At 40.6% G+C, this 21,533-nt stretch overlaps 3 protein-coding genes across 3 annotated transcripts in view; 1 reads left to right on the top strand and 2 right to left on the bottom strand.

Annotated features, from left to right (window-relative positions):
• Positions 1-17,701, bottom strand: part of LOC144016218 (insulin-like growth factor 1 receptor) — a 116,753-nt gene extending 99,052 nt beyond the window's left edge. Inside the window, exons 1-7 of the mRNA XM_077517065.1 lie at positions 17,653-17,701; positions 16,967-17,200; positions 16,753-16,866; positions 15,543-15,698; positions 15,193-15,341; positions 14,907-15,053; positions 12,040-12,193 (exon numbers count right to left, since the gene is read on the bottom strand). Of these exons, the coding sequence (XP_077373191.1) occupies positions 12,040-12,193; positions 14,907-15,053; positions 15,193-15,341; positions 15,543-15,698; positions 16,753-16,866; positions 16,967-17,150 (904 nt within the window). The 5' untranslated portion in view covers positions 17,151-17,200; positions 17,653-17,701. The remainder of the gene's footprint in view (positions 1-12,039; positions 12,194-14,906; positions 15,054-15,192; positions 15,342-15,542; positions 15,699-16,752; positions 16,867-16,966; positions 17,201-17,652) is intronic.
• Positions 335-5,349, top strand: LOC144016220 (high-affinity choline transporter 1-like). The gene is made up of 8 exons (XM_077517069.1): positions 335-549; positions 689-802; positions 996-1,151; positions 2,026-2,174; positions 2,288-2,434; positions 2,787-2,940; positions 4,039-4,256; positions 4,322-5,349. The coding sequence occupies exons 1-8, from the start codon at positions 366-368 to the stop codon at positions 4,826-4,828; spliced, it is 1,629 nt and encodes a 542-aa protein (XP_077373195.1). The 5' UTR covers positions 335-365; the 3' UTR covers positions 4,829-5,349.
• On the bottom strand, positions 7,272-10,553 carry LOC144016222 (high affinity choline transporter 1-like). The gene is made up of 2 exons (XM_077517073.1): positions 10,288-10,553; positions 7,272-8,176 (listed from the first exon to the last, which is right to left on the bottom strand). The coding sequence occupies exons 1-2, from the start codon at positions 10,414-10,416 to the stop codon at positions 7,652-7,654; spliced, it is 654 nt and encodes a 217-aa protein (XP_077373199.1). The 5' UTR covers positions 10,417-10,553; the 3' UTR covers positions 7,272-7,651.
• Positions 17,702-21,533: the final 3,832 nt, after the last annotated feature.

The following is a 21,533-nucleotide window of genomic DNA, read 5'->3' as shown; positions in this document are numbered from 1 at the left end:
CCTGATTTGTTTCTCTTATAGTAGAAATTTAAGATTAAATTGAATTTCAAAAAATAAAGCAATGGATGGGTGGATGGTTTATTATGCCAAGAAATGTTGTATTGAGCAGTGATAGATAGATATTATAGCTGTGTATCATCTGCATATCCAACATTGGCATTCTGAAGATCATCAACAATCATGTAAAGCATATTGTGTTACCTTGGGTAACATATGTAAATGTCATTATACAAACAAAGCTGACCTGTCTTGTAAATAAAGAATATTATCTGGTGTGACGCCAGTGACAAGTCAATGAATAATTCAAGAATGCAGCTTGTAAACATTGAGCTTGTTCATGTTTGTTCGTGTCATTGGTTGCAAACATGGCAGTGGATGTGGCTGGACTTGTGGCTGTCACCGTCTTTTACATTTTTATCCTTTTGACTGGAATATTGGCATCACGTAAGTCGAAGAAAGTGGAAAAGAAATGCACTGGTCAAAAGAGCGAAGTCGCCATTGTCGGGGGCCGCAACATCAACATTGTGATCGGTGTTTTTACCATGACAGGTACACTTCTTCTCATAGTTTTTATTTATTTATTTACTTAGTGAGGATTTAATAATTATTAATATAATGTAATGCTTAAAATTCCTCCACCCATTTTCTTTAATTAGGCTTCTTCTGTTTTACATGTGTTTCCTTTCAGCAACATGGGTTGGTGGAGGTTACATTTTGGGGACTGCTGAGGCTGTTTACTCTCCAGCTCAAGGTCTCGTCTGGGCTTTTGGCCCATTTGCATATCTTGTGAATTTTCTTTCTGGTAAGTATCTGAATCAAGTATCTTGTGTGAGTGTGATTTAGTGGCAATTTCATAAATGGGACTTAGTTTAAGTTAGCGCTGCACCTGCAACTCGGCCATGAATAATAAGTAGGATGGATGGATGTATCATGGATGGAAAAAAAATCATCTTAACATTTGGTTTATTACCTTGCTATGTTTTGTGTCTTTCCAGGGGGATTGTTTTTTGCCAAACCAATGAGGTCCAAACGCTACGTGACCATGTTGGACCCATTTCAGCATCGCTACGGCCAGTTGTTCACGACAGCAATATTACTTCCGGCTTTGATCAGTGATATTTTGTGGGTGGCCTGCATCCTTGCTGGTCTAGGTTAGTCATTAAATGTTTTTGAGTGTGGAAGTCCCGTGTTAATAGGGGACGATACGGGTAAACCACGATTCGATACTGTGACGATATTTGGCTCAGGATATGGATAATATCACGATATCTACGATTTTTGATATATTGTCAAAATATTTTAGCAACATATCACAATACGTGACTGAAAAAGCCAATAAAAAGGAAAATGTCTCATTATGCATTTATCCAATGCCAAAACTTTGTACAATTTACAAAGTTCTGCATAGTGCCTCACTGCCTCTGAGCCTTTTAACTGTAAACTAGGGATGCACGATAATATCGGTGGCCGATAATTATCGGCAATTATCGGCCGAAAGCGAAATTGATTTCATACAGATAAACCAGATAATAAAGAAATCCAGCAATAATTATAGACATGCCATCTGTTGTGGTTGTGGCTCATATCAATAAAATTCAGCTTCATGGTGCTTTACATACATTGAAACATTGTGCAAAGTTTATACAATGTTCCAATGCATTTGTTAGACTTATAGTAGGACTCAAAAGCACATTTGTATTCAAGTTAATTTAACAAACAATTATCGGCTTACTTATCAGTTATCGACATCGCCACTTCTAAATTATTAGTTTTTCGGTATCGGTTGAAAATAGCATTATCGTGCATCCCTACCGTAAACATTGTAAAGTGAGACAAATTAAAGTGCATAAACATTTATAACATAACACTGCACAAATGGACACATTAAATCGATATCTACCGTCAATGTATCGAATATTTATTGCAACAGAGAGCGCAACAATATATTGCGATATCGATTTCTTTCTCCCACCCCTAATTAATAGTATAGTGCCGTCATTGATTTAATATACATTTGATATCCAGGGGCAACAATGAGCATCATCCTTGATCTGTCATCTACGATCTCCATCCTGATTTCTGCGACGGTCTCTATCATCTACACTGTTTTGGGGGGGCTCTACGCAGTTGCATACACTGATATCATCCAACTCTCCTTCATATTTGTCAGCCTGGTAAGCTCACAAAATGTAATTGTAGTTTATTTCGAAGAAAGGCCATGGAAGTCTTTTGTTGTTTTTAAATTGTTTGTATATGACTAACAACAAATGTTTGTTTTGTGTTTTAGTGGCTCTGTATTCCGTTTATGATTCTCAGCCCTGCGGTGACTGACATCGCACAAACAAACCATTTCAACCAGTCAAGCGTCAACTCATGGATAGGAGAAGTGAAGCTTGAGGATGCAGGAAAATGGATAGATGACTTTTTAGTTGTGGTCAGATAAGTTTACTTTAAACGTTTTATAGCTTTATAAAATGCTAATTACGGTCACAATTATTTGATTTAACGTATAGCAACTTGCTGTACAAATAACCCCACCAAAGGAATAAATAGAAATCACAACTGTATACAGTACCTGATTATTGAATGATCAGCAGTGTTAAAAGGAGTTGGCAGAAGTAATTCATATTTGTTCATAATATAATTAAATGTGTAAATTCAACAATAGCGCGATTGACTGTTCGTTTGCTAGGGTCTTGTTTCGTTATTGTCTAACCTGACCTCACGGGGTCATTATTTTATTGTTGACTGTGTACTAATATGATTGATTCTTATGTATGCGCTAGGCTTTAGGTGGACTCGCTTGTCAGTCTTTCCACCAGAGGATTCTTGCAGCAGCCTCCTCTTCAAAGGCTCAATTTACCTGCTTTGTGGCTGCCGGTGTTTCATTTATTATGGGAATCCCCTCAGTGATCATTGGAGCCACGGCAGCTTCTGCAGGTGCACTCACATCCCAAAAACTCTCTGATGTAACTTACACAGTTAGATTCAAAGCACAACATCACCAAACTATCACAGAAAGACGGGATCGGGAAGCTCTGAACAGAGCTGTGTCAAAGAAATATGTAAAAAAATATATATTTTTATTTGATTCTCATTTTGGGGTCTGTGATTTGATTCAGAATCGATTTTCATTCAGAACGATTTTTGATTCAAATTGAATTGATTGACAATGATTTATGCTTCAATTTATAGATGTGCAGAGAATCGTCATCTACTCCAGCCTGACTCGAGGCTAATGCTAATGCTAATTAGTGCACTACTCACGACACTTTTATCACCTAAAAGAACAGCTATTCATACAAAACGCTTCAGGAATGTATACAGAGAAGCATCTTAACTTTACTCACCATATATGCTCTTCACAACAACTTTAATTGGAATACCTCGATCGTGACTCTTCTTCTACTCTCTAATGTGGCTACAATTGAACAGTGTATCAGAACGCGCGGAACCACACTGCCCCTAAGTGGCCAAATCATGTACAACATGAACATGCTCCCAATAAAGGCACAAACAAACCAGGGCAAGACAGAATATCCATCCATCCATTTTCTTGACCGCTTAGTCCTCACAAGGGTCGCGGGGGTTGCTGGCGCCTATCTCAGCTGGCTCTGGGCAGTGGGCAGGGGACACCCTGGACTGGTTGCCAGCCATTCGCAGGGCACACAGAGACGAACAACCATCCACACTCACATGCACACCTAGGGACAATTCGGAGCGCCCAATTAACCTGCCATGCATGTCTTTGGAATGTGGGAGGAGACCGGAGTACCCGGAGAAGACGCACGCGGGCACGGGGAGAACATGCAAACTCCACCCAGGAAGGCCGGAGCCCGGACTCGAACCGGAGTCCTCAGAACTGGGAGGCGGACGTGCTAACCACTCGACCACTGTGCCGCCCGCAAGACAGAATAAAATAATTTCATTAAAATTCATTTGTGGACATTTAAAATCCATTCTGAATTGTACGAAAGCCTATTTTTTTATGTCTGTGCCTCTGTTTGTGCCTCTTCCACCCTTTTCTTTCTCTCTAAGACTGGAACCAGACGGAATACGGTCTACCACCACCTTATGAGCGCGGTGAGGCAAGGAATGTCCTGCCATTGGCTCTGAGCTACATCACACCCGCGTGGGTGTCAGTGTTAGGCATTGGCTCTGTAGCAGCAGCAGTTATGTCCTCCATGGACTCGGCGTTGCTGTCATCGGCGTCCATGTTCACACAAAATATATACAAGGCGACTTTGAGGAAGCAGGTGCGTGTCGATGTGGGCAAGGCGAGGGCTGCAGAGCGATTTCATGATTGTTTGTTTACCCGCAGGCGTCAGAGAGGGAGCTGCAGTGGGTGATCAGGATGAGTGTGCTGCTGGTGGGCCTGTCTGGAACCGGTCTGGCCTTCAACAAGAGCAGCATGTTTGCGCTCCTGTTGCTCACGACCGACCTCCTCTACTGCATTCTGACCCCGCAGCTGGTCTGCGTGGTGCACCTCCGTTCTGCAAATTTGTACGGCGCCATCAGTGGTTACGTGGTAGCTCTGCTTCTGCGTATGCTGAGCGGAGAGCCGGCGCTTGGCATCCCTCCTGTGCTGCTCTACCCGGGATGGAGGGAGGAAGATGGCGTCATCACGCAGTACTTCCCCTTCAGGACACTGATTGCGTCCATTTCTCTGGCGGTTGTCGTTGGGGTGTCCTGGCTGTTCCAGTTTGGCTTCTCTTGCCAGCTCATTCCTCAATCCTGGGATGTGTGGGGTGTATTTAAAAGGAAAATGAAGGCAGAAGTTGAAGAGAGACCAAGACCTAATTCCGATGAGCAAAGCAATTATCTGTAATTGATTGATTGATTTATTGCATGGGAAGAGGACCTTGATGAAAAAAAAAGCCATTATTTTAAGAGGGTGATGTGTTAATTATTCATGCATGCGCACTACAAGTTATTTGGAATGAATATTAATGATTTTCATTTATATGTATCTATATATATATATATATATATATATATATATATATATATATATAAATAGAGAGAGAGAGAGAGAGAGTTATCATCCGAGATTTTAACCCTTTAAACGTTTTGGAAGTTTGACCTCTCAAGAGATGAAATCAGCCTCAACTTTGAAGATCACATTCTTTGAAGATCACATTCAGCTTACAATTCAGCTTCTGAGGCATCATGCTTATTTTATTGCTGTTCCTTGTGGTATTTTCTTGCATAAATGATTTCATAATTTTGTGTCAATTAAAAGATTATTTGCCATTTGATGTGGCCTGTGAAAAGTGGTTTATTGATAACTTATCATGGATGTGATGTCTCAAATGCTTTTGAAAATTAATAAAATGAAGATGTTTTTTCTTTTGTTTTGTTTTGTCCCACCACCCCACCCCAAGTAATACACGAGGAACACTAAACTATTATATTTACAAGTCACTATAGCCTGTGTGCATTTTGGGGCAGTGCAGTACTAGCTATCAGCTCGGCTAAAAACATGCCCTAAGTAACTCACCACAACGTTTTGGAGGTTTGAAGAGATGCTGCTACCTTTCCTCTCCTGTCTGTCGCCAACACGCTGGGAAACTGGCTTCACTCGTTATGTTTATTATAAATTACCCATTAAAAATATATGTTAATGTAATTTTCTACAAACATTTCGATTGAACAGTTTTTCCTTCAAGAAAAAAAAATAGGGCGTGGTTGGCAAAAAAAAAAAAAAGAAGCCTAGTGTGACCTTAAAGAAAAGCACGGAGGGCATCCGACATCTTCAAGTGATGACTTTCATTTTCAACAAGCTCTGGTAGCTTTTTAACAGGAGCAGGGAATTTCAAGTCACCCTTAAAAACAACCAAAAATCAAAAACAATGTTAACCACTAAAATTATTTCCTTTCAGGAATAGGAGGGCAAATAACTATTTTCTCATCTTAACTTGTTTGCTCCCAAAGACGTATGTAAACGTTTTTTTTTTGTTTGTTTGTTTTTTTATGCTAGAGCTTATAGAAGACTTTGATGCAGCCTCTGAACTGAAACGCTTGAAGCTATCATAGTATTACAAAAAACAGCAAGCAGGTGGCAGCAAAGTATAAGAGATCAAACAGAGCCATGTTGCCAAAAACTCTTCCCCACTGTTTTAAACAAATTTGTGATGAAACGTAGCTATATTCTAATTTGTGATGAAACTTAGCTATATTCTAATGTCAATTGCTACAAAACGGAAACGGATAAATATACTTTTTTCCCTGATGAAAGAAAATATGCTAATTTCTCTTTTGGTAGATTCCATGTTTTATAGCAATAGAACACAATACTCTGTGGGCCTTGCAAATCAGTAAAACAGTCAAAATCCAGTAAAGGTTCAATGAAAATGGCTGGGAGTGAATGAGTTAATGTCCTTTCCTTTTTGGGGGGTAAAACTATCCATTAGTTACTGTACACTGATAGTATTTACATTTTGGCATACACTGTAATGGACAGTATGCACACAGCACTTCCGTATTGAATGTCTTAAGGCACCCAACCTTCCGGTGTGGGGAGACATCAGCGGAATGCACTGTTGATGTGCTGTAAAACAAGAAGCCTAAATCCTTAAGCCATTCAAAAAGAACAGGAGACGCTCCGTGTTTTAACACTGTCTATCAGAATTTTAAAACTACTAATTACATCTCTCTTCATAGCTTTTTCCTTATCTAAACTCACTCGCACAATACATACAGTCACATGGCGTGAGAACGAAAAATGTAAATAAATAAGTAGTCCCATCCAGCTTGGCCAATCGTGTGACTTCTGCTACAACATACATGTCGCTAACGGTTTTTATTTGTGAAATTAGTTCAATGCGCATGCTTAAAAAAACATTTAAAGCAACTGTGGATTGATGACCTCCATCCACTTGTCAACATCAGAAGATAAAAAAAAAATCTGTAAAATAGTAATAATAAGGCACAAAACTGCTCAGGGTTGTTGTACTTGTGGGTGTGAGTACTAGGCCAACCTGCTTGCGACGGGTGGGGATCAGATTGCTTAAAATTATTGTCTTTGGCAAGCGAGGTTAATTGGAAGGTGCATCTCACGCACGTACACTTTGACACAATTCACATGGAGTGAAAAACAGTTAAGTAGTATTGCCTAAATCACAAATAGACTACCTATGGCAAAAGCAGATCAAATTCATAAAAAAAAAATTACACTGGAAGCGAAGAGACAAAAAACAGTGACAGTCGAAATGCCTCCCCTCATTCCTTTCAAATTCAGCATCAAGAGAGCCGCATATAGACATATAGAGCAACGTTGCCAACAACAAAACGGCAATATTTAATTTTTCGGAAAGCACAATTTTCAAGACAGCTACCCAGAGGTTTTAAAGAGCACAACCCGCAGAATAGTAGAAAAATCCAGTAGGCCGCTGGTAAGAAGACATCAATCACATCAAGTGGATCAGTTCTAATGGAAAGCCCACAGAAAAGTGTGATAAGAAGAAAAGTCAGTGGGTTGAGCGGGGCTTTGACATTGAGATCAGAATCCTGAGATATCATTAGCTGCTCTAGTGTTTTGTGTTTAAGGCCAAAGATCAAGGGTTTCCATTCACTGTAATAGAAGAAAGTACAGTTTTGAAAATACATAGGAAGGTGCACATAAATAAACTGTTTGGCAGATACTGTGAGCCTATAAAGCTGTGTTAAAGACATAGTTATTTTCGTCATTGGAAATTGGTATTTGTGTCCCCTCCTCTTCTATTGCTTCCATTTTCGTTTTGAATGCATTCAACACATCCCAGGACTGAGGTATGAGCTGGTGAGAGAAGCCCAGCTGGAACAGCCAGGACATGAGTATAATGGCGGCCAAAGAAATGAGCACAATCAGCGTCCTGAAGGGAAAGTACTGCGTGACGACGCCATCCTCCTCCCTCCATCCCGGGTAGAGCAGCACAGGAGGGATGCCTAGCGTCGGCTCTCCGCTCAGCACGCGTAGCAGCAAACCTATCGCGTAGCCACTGATGGCACCGTAGCAATTGGCAAAGCGGAGGTGCACCACGCAGGCCAGCTGTGGGGTCATAATGCAGTAAAGTATGTCGTTGGCTAGGATCATAAGAGAAATGATGCTGCTCTTGTTAAAGGCCAGACTGGTTCCAGCCAACCCCACCAGCAGCACACTAATCCTGATCACCCACTGTAGTTCCTTTTCTGATGCCTACGGGTTAAAAAACTAAACAAAACAAACATGAAATGTGTTGCATTGCTCATTCGTGGAACACACAAAAACAACTTTATTTGTCGAACACTTTTAAAACAACTGTAGTGTTAGATTAGGGCTCTCAATGATTAGATAGGTGACTTGAGCTAGGGCGTTGTGTCACTGTCACCTGTCCTGGCTTGGCGCCTTTCTATCTTTCTGCACTCTGGCACACATTCATCCAGCAGGAACCAGTTCAGACCACAAGGTCACATTATTTTTATTATTTTTATTTTTTTTACATTGGGTAGGCTAGGCCGGCACCTCTGGGGGTGGACGGCCAAGGTAGTATAAGATTAGCGGCCATATTGAATGGGGCAGGTCTTCTTCTGCAATTCAGCAGATAGTCCCGGGTTTCGGCACCAGTCGTAAAGTTCCGATGGGAACTTTCACCGGTTCTTTTATCTTGAATGGTCGCTATACTAATAACAACCAGGAGACTGCATATTCTCAGTTGAACTATTTAGTGGATCTGCTGAACACGGAAGAAGGCCTGCCCCACTCAAAATGGTCGCTAATCTTATACTAGCTTGGCCGTCAAAGCCTAGATAATGTAAAAATGTGTGACCTGATGGTCTTAACTGGTTTCTGCTGGATAAATGTGTGCCAGAGTGCAGATTAGGGATGTTCCAAAAAATATTGTCTGCGGCATTTTTATCGCTCCTCTAATTAAACAATCAGAGCCATTCACAAACTGGCTGCCACCCTATCATTGGCGACCCCCTTAACAACACGAGGCTCAACTACACAGGAGAAAATAATGGACTTTTTTGACTCATGCAATTTATCACACACTTATGAAGGTATGTGCTTTCATTGTATTTGCTAAGTAAATGTCCTTTAAGCAGTTATGTTACAATTCGCAGGGTAAACACTATCTGGCCTGTTTTTATTTCCATTTTATTCCATTACAGTTGGTATATTTGCACTTTGTTTACATTTCAATTCTGGAAAAAAAAATGGCTTAAATATTGTTGCTACAATAAAAGTGCTATTATTCTGAAGTGTCAATCACAAATCTATTGTTCAGTAATTATTACCAATATCGTCAAAAATATCATTACCATAAATTTCTTTGAAATATCATGATATAATTTTTAGGCCATATCACCCACCCCTAGTGCAGATAGATAGAAAGGCGCCAAGCCATGTCACAGCGACCTAATTCAAGGCACCTATCTAATCATTAAGAGCCTTAATGTAACAGTAGTGTCAGGGGCTGTGTCAAACACACGTGATTGAAGCAGGTTTATGGGTTTTATTTATGTAGGCTATTTAAAAAAAAAGTGCACACGTGTACGGAAGCGTAGAGCTGCCAATGTGGAGTAAACATTTTTGGATGGCGAATATGTTCCAACATACTCGCAAATATGTTCGAACGTATATGTCGGCTACGTGCTACAAAGTTAGCATGCCTTCCCATAATGCCACGGGGTACTATTTGCGCATGCGCGAGTGAAAACAAAACCCAATTTTTTAGGCATTTGGGTCACGTTACCAATTCAACTTTTACGATTCATTATGTCTGCCGTGCATGATTTAGTTTTGTCATTTTTTCACTCGCGCATGCGCAAATAATACCCCGTGGCATTATGGGAAGGTATGCTAACTTTGTAGCATGTAGCATACAAGAACGTTCGAACGTATTTGCGAGTATGTTCGAACATACTCGCAAATACGTTCGAGCATATTTGCGAGTATGTTCGAAAATATTTGCGAGTATGTTCGAACGTATTTGCGAGTATGTTCGAACGTATTTGCGAGTATGTTCGAACGTATTTGCGAGTATGTTCGAACGTATTTGCGAGTATGTTCGAACATACTCGCCAGCCAAAAATGTTTACTCCACATTGGCAGCTCTACGCTTCCGTACACGAGAGTGTGAAATAACTACTACTAACATAAAACAATGTGTGACAAAGTTAACGTGGAAACAAATAAAGTGCTAACTAAGGAGGTGGGCAGAGAGCATAAAGAGAAGGGCACGGAAGTCAAAAGACAAACACAAAACACCTCTATACCTACAGAGATACCAAAAGAGAACAAAAAAAAATCACAGTAGTACTTACTAACGAATGAAAGACGAGCCGTACTACTAGCAAGGACAAAGCTAACGCTGATGAGCACGAGTTGGCAACGTCTATGACAGGGGTGGCCAAGTTCGGTCCGCGAGAGCCCCTGTCCAGCCTGTTTAACATATCTCCCTCCTTCAGAGCAGCTGAATCTAATGATTAGCTCATCAGCAAGCTTTGCAGAAGCCCGATAACGATCGTGATCATGAATCAGGTGTGTTTGTGGCGAGAAGCATGGAAAACAGGATAGGGGCTCTCAAGGACCGAACTTGGCCAACCCCTGGTCTATGATGACTAGCAATGACAATATCTCAGCACCCTTCTCCTGTTTCTCCTGCGTCTAAATGCTCTGCTGATGATAATGGGCAAGAGGTGTGACGCAGGAGACTCCGCCCACCGTCACACAGCTGGGCTCTGCAACACAAGGAAAAAACAAAACAAAACAACAGAACCAAGCAACCAACCAGGATGTGACACAAAGCTGCATACAAGGTGCTGTACATAAAGTAAAAGCCGAGACTCATGCTGAGTTGAAAGCCAAAGAATAAAAAAAAATAAAAAAAAGAGTTTGAAAAATGGACAGAGGGAGCTTGACTAATGTTTAGCAGGTCATTCCAAAGCGAGGGACCAGCAACAGCAAAAGCTTGATCCCCAAAACTGCCAAAATGAAAAATTAATAAATTACTAAGCAAATAAATAAATGAATAAAAGTGAAAATAAAATGGATGTAAAAAAATAATTGCAAAATTAAATATCAATCATGATATAAAAATGCTCTGCTCTCACATTTATTTATTACGTTTCAGATGTTCTGTCAGGTCGAAATGTTATTCAAATGAGGGGGCGGTCTTAAGCGCGTCTTGGGTCGCTCTTGCAAACTGCCGACAGTGAACGGGTCGGAGGACAAGGAAGTCTCGCCGGCTTGCATGACATGGAGAGCTCTGGATGAGAGCAATGGACGACCATCTTGCCCACTGTCACCACAACGTCGGCGTTACGTTCCTAAGCTAGCGATGTAACCCGAATTTCGATTTAAGTCGAATCTCCCCATTAAAGTCAATATTTACATCAAAATAATTACATAAAAAATACATTAAAAAGAAAAATGTTTAAAAATATGCTATCCGATTGAAGCCCAAGTCTTTGCCGATGTTTGTCGGTGTCTCCATTCTGCGATCTTTTTATGTCTAGCTTTGTTTCCATGGTAATTGCTTTTCTTTTGGCTGGACCAACATTGATAGAAGACGTAGGTTACTTCTTTGGTGCCATGATGCGGGGAGAAAAAAAAAAGAGGGCAAAAAAGCCAAAGAGTGCACAAGCGCTAGCACTAGCTAAGGGCTAAATAGCGGACGAGGCATGCAGGTATGCACTCAGGTACACACACACACCTGCTTTCTCAACGACGTCTTGTATATATTTTGTGTGAACATGGACGCCGATGACAGCAACGCTGAGTCCATGGAGGACATAACTGCTGCTGCTAGAGCGCCAATGCCTAACACTGACACCCAGGTGGGTGTGATGTAGGACAGAGCCAATGGTATGATATTTCCTGCTTCTCCACGCTCATAAGGTGGGGGTAGACCGTATTCTGTCTGGTTCCAGTCTTAGAGACAAGAAGTAAGCATGGAGGAGGCACATACAGAGAGAAAGAGGAAAATAAATTGTGGTAAATAGGACAATAAGTATGCTTCAGTGACGTAGTTAGTTTGTGTTCACACGGTGGAGTGTTGTCAGGTGTGCGCATACCTGCGGTAGCAGCTGCAGCTCCAATGATCACCGAGGGGATTCCCATAATAAAAGCACAACCAGCAGCAGTATAACAAGTGAACTGAGCCCGGACCGAGGAGGATGCTGCAAGAATCCTCTGGAATAGACCCTGAGAGGCCAGTCCCCCTACAGCCTACAACACAACACACAAAAGCATGCTCAGACCATCAAGTTTGACATTTATATCTCTAATATAATGGATGAAAACTGACTATAACATGTTTATCCATTAAGGGTGTTCCAAAAAATATTCATCCATCCATCCATTTTCTTGACCGCTTATTCCTCACAAGGGTGGCGTTGTTTGTTTTAGCTTATCTGAAAAGCGACACGATCCATGACTCACATCCATGATCCGATCCGAACTGTGACTTTTGTGATCCGTTGCACCACTACTTGTGACCGTAGGTAAAAGTGGGAATGTAGACTGACCGGTAAATTGCGATATCTTTGAGCCATGTTTTGCTTGGTCCCTCACCTAGGCCCTGTTTACCATTGGTTGCATAAATCCCTACACAACTTATCTCCTAGGATCATTCAAAACACTCCTCTCCTGCGATAAGCTGACGACTCATGGGGCAGTGTATGTAGCATATTAACACATTAGCTTCCAAAAACGTATAAATACGTCATATTTTAAATGTTTTAAGTGTCCCAAAGACGTACTTATACGTTTTTTGTTTTTTTGTTTTTTAAATGCCAGAGCATAGAGAAGTCTTTGATGCAGTCTCTCTACTGCAGAAAATGGTTGAGTGGCAGGCCATGTTAAAACAAGCCGATTTCCCCACAGTTCAAAGCAGAATTGTGAAAAACGATGAAACTTAGCCATGTTCTATTGCTAATTGTTGCGCAGCGGAAACAGATAGGAATATACTTTTTTTTCCCTGATAAAAGAATAGACTTTAATCTCTCTTTTGGTATGTTCCATATTTTTATAGCAATATAACATAATATTTCGCGGGCCTTGAAAAATCAGTCAAAATCCAGGAAAACACTTAAGTGAAAATGGTTGGGAGTGAATGAGTTAAAGGAAGGCTCCTTTAATTTTACATGTATGGCTTGATCGGCAGTAAATAGTTAGTTTAGCTACGAAAAATGCATAAGAGCTGAAGAATACACCCTTATATTGATTTATTTAACTTTTCTTCAACATAGAAGTACTTCCGTGTTGGAACGCCCCCGAGTGGTGACGTAGCAAGTGTGTATACTCGCTTGGCGAACAGTAGTTCACGCAGACATAACAACGAGGAGGACACAAACTGTCACTTATGCCTTTGTGTTTGCAAAATTTTGCAAGGCGTCGGCAAGGAAAAACCCGCGAGACCCCCCTAAAAAAATAAATAAAATAAAATAATAATAATAATAAAAAACGACTTGAGTAGACAATGGTTTGTTTGCTAAGTGCTGTCAACCTCCCGAAGGACAAGCAGGCGTGCGCGCAGCGAACATTTCAGGCATGAGGACTAAGAAAATATGTTACAATTTGAGATGGGGTACGCCACACGCCTAATACTAAAGCCCAACGCAGTACCGAGTATCTTTAAAGAACCAGACGTGGGAAATAATCCAGCCGATGGAGGATCTCTGGCGGCTATTTCCGCAACTGCTAGCAACACGGAGCCTTCACTGTCACCAACAGCCGGCACAAATCGAGTCCCTACCTACGGCCACTGAAAGATCTCGGAGAAGCGAAGCAAATTTAAAGCGAAAGGTAGGCATGTTTCGGGGGTGGGGGGGCATTGGTTATTATACTGCACTGACTGTTTTATTTCATAATTCATTTGAGTGTGAACATCGTCAAGTACGGGGACGAGGACGTTATGTTTTATTAGCTCGTAAGTTGTTTATACTAAACAAACTGACCATGTTCATAATCTTATTTTACCAAAAAATTTATAGAATGTGGATTAGTGTCATTATCATGTGTCATGTGCGACGTACTACATTTGTGTTCTGTCCCGCTGTTCTTCCTGTGGTGCCTTCCACTTTCATTTGCATTTCATTCGGATCCAAACCATTGATAACCAGCCTAGGTAACGGCGTCTCGCATTTCCTTACTTCATTCTGTCTATAAATAAACACGGTTAATACACAACCTTCTTGCAACCTTTCGTTTACATCATCGGGACGCTACGCAAAAAAAGAAAAGAAAAAAAACAGCTAGGGGAGGTTGGGCGCTGTAACGATGATACATTTAATTTTACTATTTTTTCTTTTTCCTGAAATAGTTCGTCAGTTCCACACGTTTTGCATTGCTCGTGCTGTGTGTCACGTTACCTGTTGGATATTGGCAGTTGAGATTGTCCGCAAGGAACCGATCCTCGAGTTCTTTCATTTCCAGACAGCACACATTCATTAGCGGATTGTCCATTCCTGTGCAGCTCCCGCACCACCCCCCGCCTGATTCACTCGTTCGTTAAAGTTTATTTTGTGCCCGAAAAGACCATCTGGCGCCACAACTTTCACATCCAAGGCAGACTTTCCTTCGGTAGGGTTATTTTGTCGTGTTGGATCGAAGCGATAAGGTTTAATCCTTCCGGGTTTGACGCTAGATGCACGGCTGCGTTGCATAGTGCTTCCATAGTGTAGCGTTTACACACTAGTGATGTAAACATCCGGGTTATTTAGTCACGTGTAACAAACATGCCGGCGTTCGATTCATTTTAACATCGGTTTAAAAGTTATTAAATGTACATAAAAAAAATAATCACGTCACCAAATTAATTATTGAAAAAGTAGCAACTTTTTGCTGCTAAAAATGGATCAATAAGTAAAGTGTTCCTTTAAGCACAATTGATCCATAACATTTAGATCAACACTTCTGATAAAGTAAAATGGGATCTGACCAGCACGAAAAAGTCATCCATCCACTTTCCTGCGTCCTCAAGCTTCACCTGTCCTACCCAAGAGACAATGTTTGACTGGTTGAAAGCGGTTGTTTGTGAGAGGTCATTCACGGCAGGACTGAGACACATGAATGGAATACAGAGCCACTAAAAAAAGACAAACACTTGTTAGTCACAGCAGAAAAAAGAAAAACAAAACAGACCTTCCAAACAGCTGCTGCCTTGACATTCCCTAACGGAACGACTGCAGTCACATAACCTATGTACACTTTTCGTGGTACCTCACCAGACTGACAAATATGAAGGAGAGTTGGATGATGTCAGTGTACGCGACTGCGTACAGGCCTCCTAAAACAGTGTAGCTGATAGAGACAGCCGCAGAAATCGGGATTGAGATCGTCGATGATAGGTCAAGGATGATGCTCATCGTCCCACCTGGAATTGAAATCACACACAAATACTAAATCAAAGGAGCGTGTGGCGGAATCCCTTTGATTTTGGGACTCTTACTTCTACCATCGTACACAGACTATAAACTCATTGCAGCATGCAGCTTTGATAGTGAACCTTTTGTCACCTGGACACATCTTGCCTGTGTGAGGAGGAGTTGAAAAGCATCGAAATGCAATTACTAACCTAGAGCGGCAAGGGTGGTGGCCACCCACAAAATATCACCCATCAGAGCAGGAAATAATAATGCTGTAGTGAACAATTGGCCATAACGATGCTGAAATGGGTCCAACATGGTCACGTAGTGTTTGGACCTCATTGGTTTGGCATAAACCAATCCAGCTGGTAAAACACAAAACATACCAGATCAATAAGTGTCTTAGAATAACAACAAACAGTGGTGGTCCTATCATAAAAAACATTGTAAATTGTGCTCCTCATTCAGAGAGCTATTTTACGGCTCTTGCTTGAGATATACAGTAGATACCGATCTGTTCCTACAAGCAATAAAAATAGTAACGTTGCAATATGAAATGCCGATAACAATGAGGAAACCTTAGTTCAAGAGCTGTCCTCATTGCTCACCTTTTCTCTTGCAATGGAATCTTGGCAAAACAGCAGTTCACTGCTCAATTTCGGCAGTTTCGCCACAATATTTTACAAGCATGTTTTGTATACCTTAAGATAGTGGTGTCCAAACTACGGCCCGGGGGCCATTTGCGGCCCGCCGTCCATTTTTCAGTGGCCCGCGACATATGCTAAAAATGGCATTTGACTCAGTTCAAATAAAATAAACAAAAAAAAGATGTTTGGAAATGGTCAAAGTAAGAAGGGAGGGTATTGAAAAACAGATCCCATTAAAGGTTACTTTAGTTAACTAAAACTAATGAAAAAACTAAAATTCAAAATACAATATTGTTACCAAAATAAAATAAAAACAAAAATGCTTTTGAAAAAACTAAAACTAACAGAAACTACATTTTATGTTTACAAAACTAACTAAAACTAACTAGAATTATAGCAAATTGTCCTCGTTTTAGTCTGGTAATTAATTTAATGAATGAGCCTTTGGGGCTGATTTTAAATGGGATTTTTAGTAGGTTTATTTTGATATAAACTGGAATAATGACGTTTGTAAATTAAAAAGTTTGGACACCCCTGCCTTAAGACTTGACAATGTGTTATGTTTGCCTCTGCTATATTAATTTAAAGAGGGGAACACACATCGTTAAAATCAGCCTAATGTGAGCTGGATTTCGCCCATCAAAATCCAAGTCTGCAATGGACGGTTTGCTGGACGTTTCTGAAAGATTATCCTGAGCCATCATTTTCTAGCGTGGGGTGTATTAAACATTAAAAAAAAAAAAAAAAGCACAAAAGATCATGTTTTACTTACCTATGACAAAATTCAATAAATATGCAAGAGGCCCGAAAGCCCAGACGAGACCTTGAGTTGGAGAGTAAACAGCCTCGGCAGTCCCCAAAATGTAACCTCCACCAACCCATGTCGCTGAAAGAAAACAAATGAGAAGTGCAAATGAAAAATGAATCAAAAAAACAACAACCCAACATTCACTACGCGGCATACGTGAGAAGTAACAAAACCTTACCTGTCATGGTAAACATGCCAACCACAATGTTGATATTGCGTCCCCCGACGAAGGCGACTTCGCTCTTTCTTCCAGCGCATTTCTTCTCCACTTGCTTTGACTTACGCGAGGCCAAGATCCCAGTTAACAGGATAACCAAATAAAAGACCCCCACAGCCACAAGTCCAGCCACATGCACTGCCATGCTTGCCAACAATCACTGCCGACGGACGCGACAGCCACAAGGTTTACAAGCTGGGTGTGAAAAGCATCAAGACATCAAATCTAGATATTCTACTAAAATCAAACCACTTCAATAATTTGTGGATGGGGTTAGGGTTGATTAGGGTGGATTTCTAGCAGTACATTTTTTTACATACTCTTTGCTGCAATATAACTGGGCTAGTAAATCCACTTATGCAATAAACTGTTGCCTATACTGTGGTGAGTGAACTACATGTTACCCATTTGTACCCAAGTTTTACGACTTATGTTTAGAATGTAATCCTTTCAGGAATGTACTTGTATTGCTGTCAGCAGGTTTTACAAAACAACAACAACAACAACAAACAAACAAACAAACGTGTTTACAAGCTAGCAAGATGCTATCATGCAAAAACATTCACCATCACTCGAGCTAATAAGATCCAAGTGTAAATAACGTGCGTTAATTCAAATTGAAAAGAATTAGAAATTGGTGGACTCACCGCGCCGTGAGACGTTCAAAGGGCTTGTTGCTTCTTCTTCTTCTTTTGCAATCTGATCCCCACCCCGTCGCAAGCAGATTGATCTTCTACTCACACCCACAAGTACAACCACTCTGAGCTGTTTTGTCCCTTTTGATTACTATTTTGTGGAAATTACGTCAATAGTAAATGGCAATAAAATAAAATGTACCTATAGCTCACGTTGCAAAAGTAGTTACAGCACCAGGCATCCAAACATACCAAAGTATGGAGTATGCATGCCTATTACGTGGTATTTTGTATATATTATTAACAGTAAACGCTGAAATGTGTTTGACTACATACTTTGTGAATTGTTTTGGTACCGCCGCGGCACATGTCGCAAGTGCGTAAGAAAGAGAGAGAGGTGAATTAGAGCGAGACCATTCATGTCGGGGAAAAAGAAGACGCAGTTGCCGTGTTATTGAGCAAGGAAGACAGCTGAAAACGACCTGATTGTTTTGAACCAGCAACTTTTAAGGGTATACATAACATTTGGGTGGAAATTACAAAGTTTGCACACGCCTACAATTCAAACAAGTTTATGAAGCATAATTCAATACACACATCCGTTAGTGTAGAATAAATGATCAAACGCACATAGCAAATGAGTACACCTTGACATATTTTGAGTTTGCTTTAAACGTTACTGTTTTCTGTTGCATAACAAATATGCAGGACTACAAAGTAGTTCTAATGAGAGTTTACAGTGCACACTGAAAAGGGCAATAATATTTGATCATAATTAATATTAAGGCCTGGGATGACTTCTGAGAATTTTCATCCATTTTATTGCAAGGTCACAAAAAAAAAAAAAAAAAAAAAAAAAAAAAAAACACTCTCTCTAGGTCTACTGAATACCAAAGATGATTTTCATCCCTCAAATCTGATATAAAGTAATGTAATCCTTTACATCAGGAGTGTCAAACTCATGTTAGCTCAGGGGCCGCATGGAGGAAAATATATTACCAAGTGGGCCGCATGGAGAAAAAAACGGTATATAACTTAAAATCAATTGCCGCCATTTTCATGGACCGGCCCTAAATTACGGAGCTCAACTGTCATCATATTGTTCCGAAAAATAACACGAATGCAAATGGAACGCGGCAACACTTTTGCTGGTATACGTCCCGGACGCTGATCCTTGTCATATCTATTTGTGTAAATGGTGTCATATTTAACACATTTATGTCGGTCTATGATTCAAAATAATAATAATAATAATAATAATAATAATAATAATAATAATAATAATAATAATAATAATAATAATAATAATAATATTAAACCGTAAACAAACCGTAACTTTAAGTTGCGTGTGAAATAATGACATCCAGGACGATTCCCCCGTACAAGTTGCATTGCTCATCTGAGGACTGCTTGTGAACGTACAAATTTATTATGTTTAGATTGTGGATGGCTGATTAATTAGTCCGACTTTACAATTTAATTTTATTTTTTTACTTTACAAAGTCACCTCGCGGGTCGGAATAAACCCCTTTGCGGGCCTGATCCGGCCCGCGGGCCGTATGTTTGACACCTCTGCTTTACATTAACTTTGACTTTAATTTAGACTACATTGAACCTGGTCCTATTCGTGGTTTGATATCCACTAATTCACTTTTTTTTCCCTCCTGTGTAACTTATTCTTTGATATTTGTGTGTTTTTGTACTTTCTCGAAGAATCTAGGGCCCTATTTTTGTCAAGTTTGGTGCGAGGTGTAGTGCATATCTGCGCAGCGGCGTGCTAGACTTTGTTCTGGTATTTTCATAGATGATGCACGCAGTTTAATTGGCCCATCGCTTTATAAAAGTAAATTATTGAGACCGCAAGCAGGAGAAATGAATAGAAAATAGCATGAATTATCATGGTTAGCATCACTTTTTACTTCCTGTAAGGTTAGCTCTGTAGAGGCTACTCTTGTTTTGGTTCTGAGAGATGCGATCCTGCTACATCACAGTACATGGACTGATCTATTCTAGTGAGTGGGGGTTGATACCTTAAGTCATCTAAAAAAAAAAAAAATAAAATAAAAAAGTGGGTGTGTATGTGTGTTCATGTGAAACAAGTCGACATTCTGAATTAATCCCAATATTGGGTTAAACTGCCCCCCAAATATGATAAATATTCCATGTGAAGGATTACTTTGGCTTGTAATGAGGCTGTACAGGAGTCCGCAGGCGACTGACTGGGTGGACCTGTAGCCTCTGCAGAAGTGAGTAGAGGACCTCTGTGAGACCTGCTAGTCAGGAGGTATTTCTTACATGTGTTTTCAGGGTTTTTTTTCTTTTATGTTCAATATTTTTTAATGGCATGTAGGGCAAAAAGAAAACTGTCTTCTCACAACATCTTACATTAGCTTATCCAAACTTTTTGACACAGCATAACAAACTTCTTCAAATATTTATTCCATCCTATATATTTAACAAGGAACAAAAAACAAAATATGTAAGAGAGTAGAAGAGAGAGAGAGAGAGAGAGGAGGGGATTTTTTTTCTTTTAATGATAGCTCGAGACTTCAGGCAAGGGCTTGTACACTCAATTTTACTAAGCTCATTTTCAATTAAAAAAAAACACAGTAGGACATAAGAACAGACTTGACATGTTTTTTTTTTTTTAGTAGCTAGGACAGTGGTGCAACCAATAGTGCAGTCTTGACCCCTTACAGTTTATACTGAGTGCAGAAGTCTGAACACACATAGCTCATTTCTACTAGAAAGTTTATAGAAATGGGTGTTAAGGGAAAAAAAGGCTTAAGATAAAATATGGACTTCAACATAAAGATTGTAATCCTGAGATTTTACAGTAATAGTTGCCTTAAAATTTCTGCTCCTTTTCACGACAATATTCAATTACTTTGGAACATGTGCATAAATATGCATGAAATAAGGTTTGCGCCTATAATGCTGTATTAAAAACATAATTCTTTGCGTCACTGAAAGTTTGCATTGGGCTCTCTAACTCTTCTTCTGCCTCTATTTTCTCTTTGAACGCATCCAACACATCCCAAGACTGCGGAATGAGCCGGCGAGAGAAGCCCAGCTGGACAAGACCGGACACGAGAACGACAGCCACCAGGGAAACGAACGCAATCAGTGTCCTGAAGGGGAAGTACTGCGAGAAGACGCCATCCTCCTCCCTCCATCCCGGGTAGAGCAGCGCAGGCGGGATGCCGAGCGCCGGTTCTCCGCTCAGCACTCTCAGGAGCAGAGCTACCACGTAACCGCTGATGGCGCCGTAGCAATTGGCAGAGCGGAGGTGCACCACGCAGGCCAGCTGTGGGGTCACAATGCTCGAGCGCCAATGCCTAACACTTGACATCCAGGTGGGGGCGATGTAGGACAGAGCCAATGGCAGGACATTCCCTGCCTCCCCACGCTCATGAGGCGGGGGTAGACCGTATTCTTATGGAATCAGATTTTCAGTCTTGTTGTTTTACAGCGGGTTGAGCATCATATGTATGTGTGTTATAGCCAGTCTCCGAGCAAGGTGACGTCAAACAGCTCAAACAGCAAGCTAAAATTGTAAGCGAAGACCAACAGGATGCATACCTTTCAAAATAAAAGTTACCAAGGAAACGCCGTTGTATCACTCAAAATGCGTGTCTTTCACCACATGATTTTTTGTTTTATTTTTTTATTATCTCACACACAAGCTTACGTCATGTATGATGGTCTCACGGGTGGAGAAGCGAACCCACGCCAACCGGCACCGAAGGCAAGTGACGGTTCCACTCCTCCTCCTGGAGGCCACCGTCATATTCTTCGTTACCTATTTCCTTAGCACAGGTGATGCCATTTTCAGATGACAGTAAGTGGCAAAAAAATCGTAAAATGTTAACTTTTTATAATAACATTTACTG

Source organism: Festucalex cinctus, chromosome 3, assembly GCF_051991245.1.
Source record: "Festucalex cinctus isolate MCC-2025b chromosome 3, RoL_Fcin_1.0, whole genome shotgun sequence".
NCBI lineage: Eukaryota > Metazoa > Chordata > Actinopteri > Syngnathiformes > Syngnathidae > Festucalex > Festucalex cinctus.
Note: the sequence above shows the minus strand (reverse complement) of the source record. Positions and strands in the feature narration are given on the sequence as shown.

Bases quoted from the DNA above. Each gene is read 5' to 3' on its own strand.
- LOC144016222 (XM_077517073.1), bottom strand. From the start codon at position 10,416: ATGTTAAACAGGCTGGACAGGGGCTCTCGCGGACCGAACTTGGCCACC. The intron at 8,177-10,287 runs GTAAGTACTACT...TTTAACCCGTAG, and splicing joins GGCTCGTCTTTCATTCGTTA to GCATCAGAAAAGGAACTACA.
- LOC144016220 (XM_077517069.1), top strand. From the start codon at position 366: ATGGCAGTGGATGTGGCTGGACTTGTGGCTGTCACCGTCTTTTACATT. The intron at 550-688 runs GTACACTTCTTC...GTTTCCTTTCAG, and splicing joins CGGTGTTTTTACCATGACAG to CAACATGGGTTGGTGGAGGT. The intron at 4,257-4,321 runs GTGCGTGTCGAT...GTTTACCCGCAG, and splicing joins AGGCGACTTTGAGGAAGCAG to GCGTCAGAGAGGGAGCTGCA.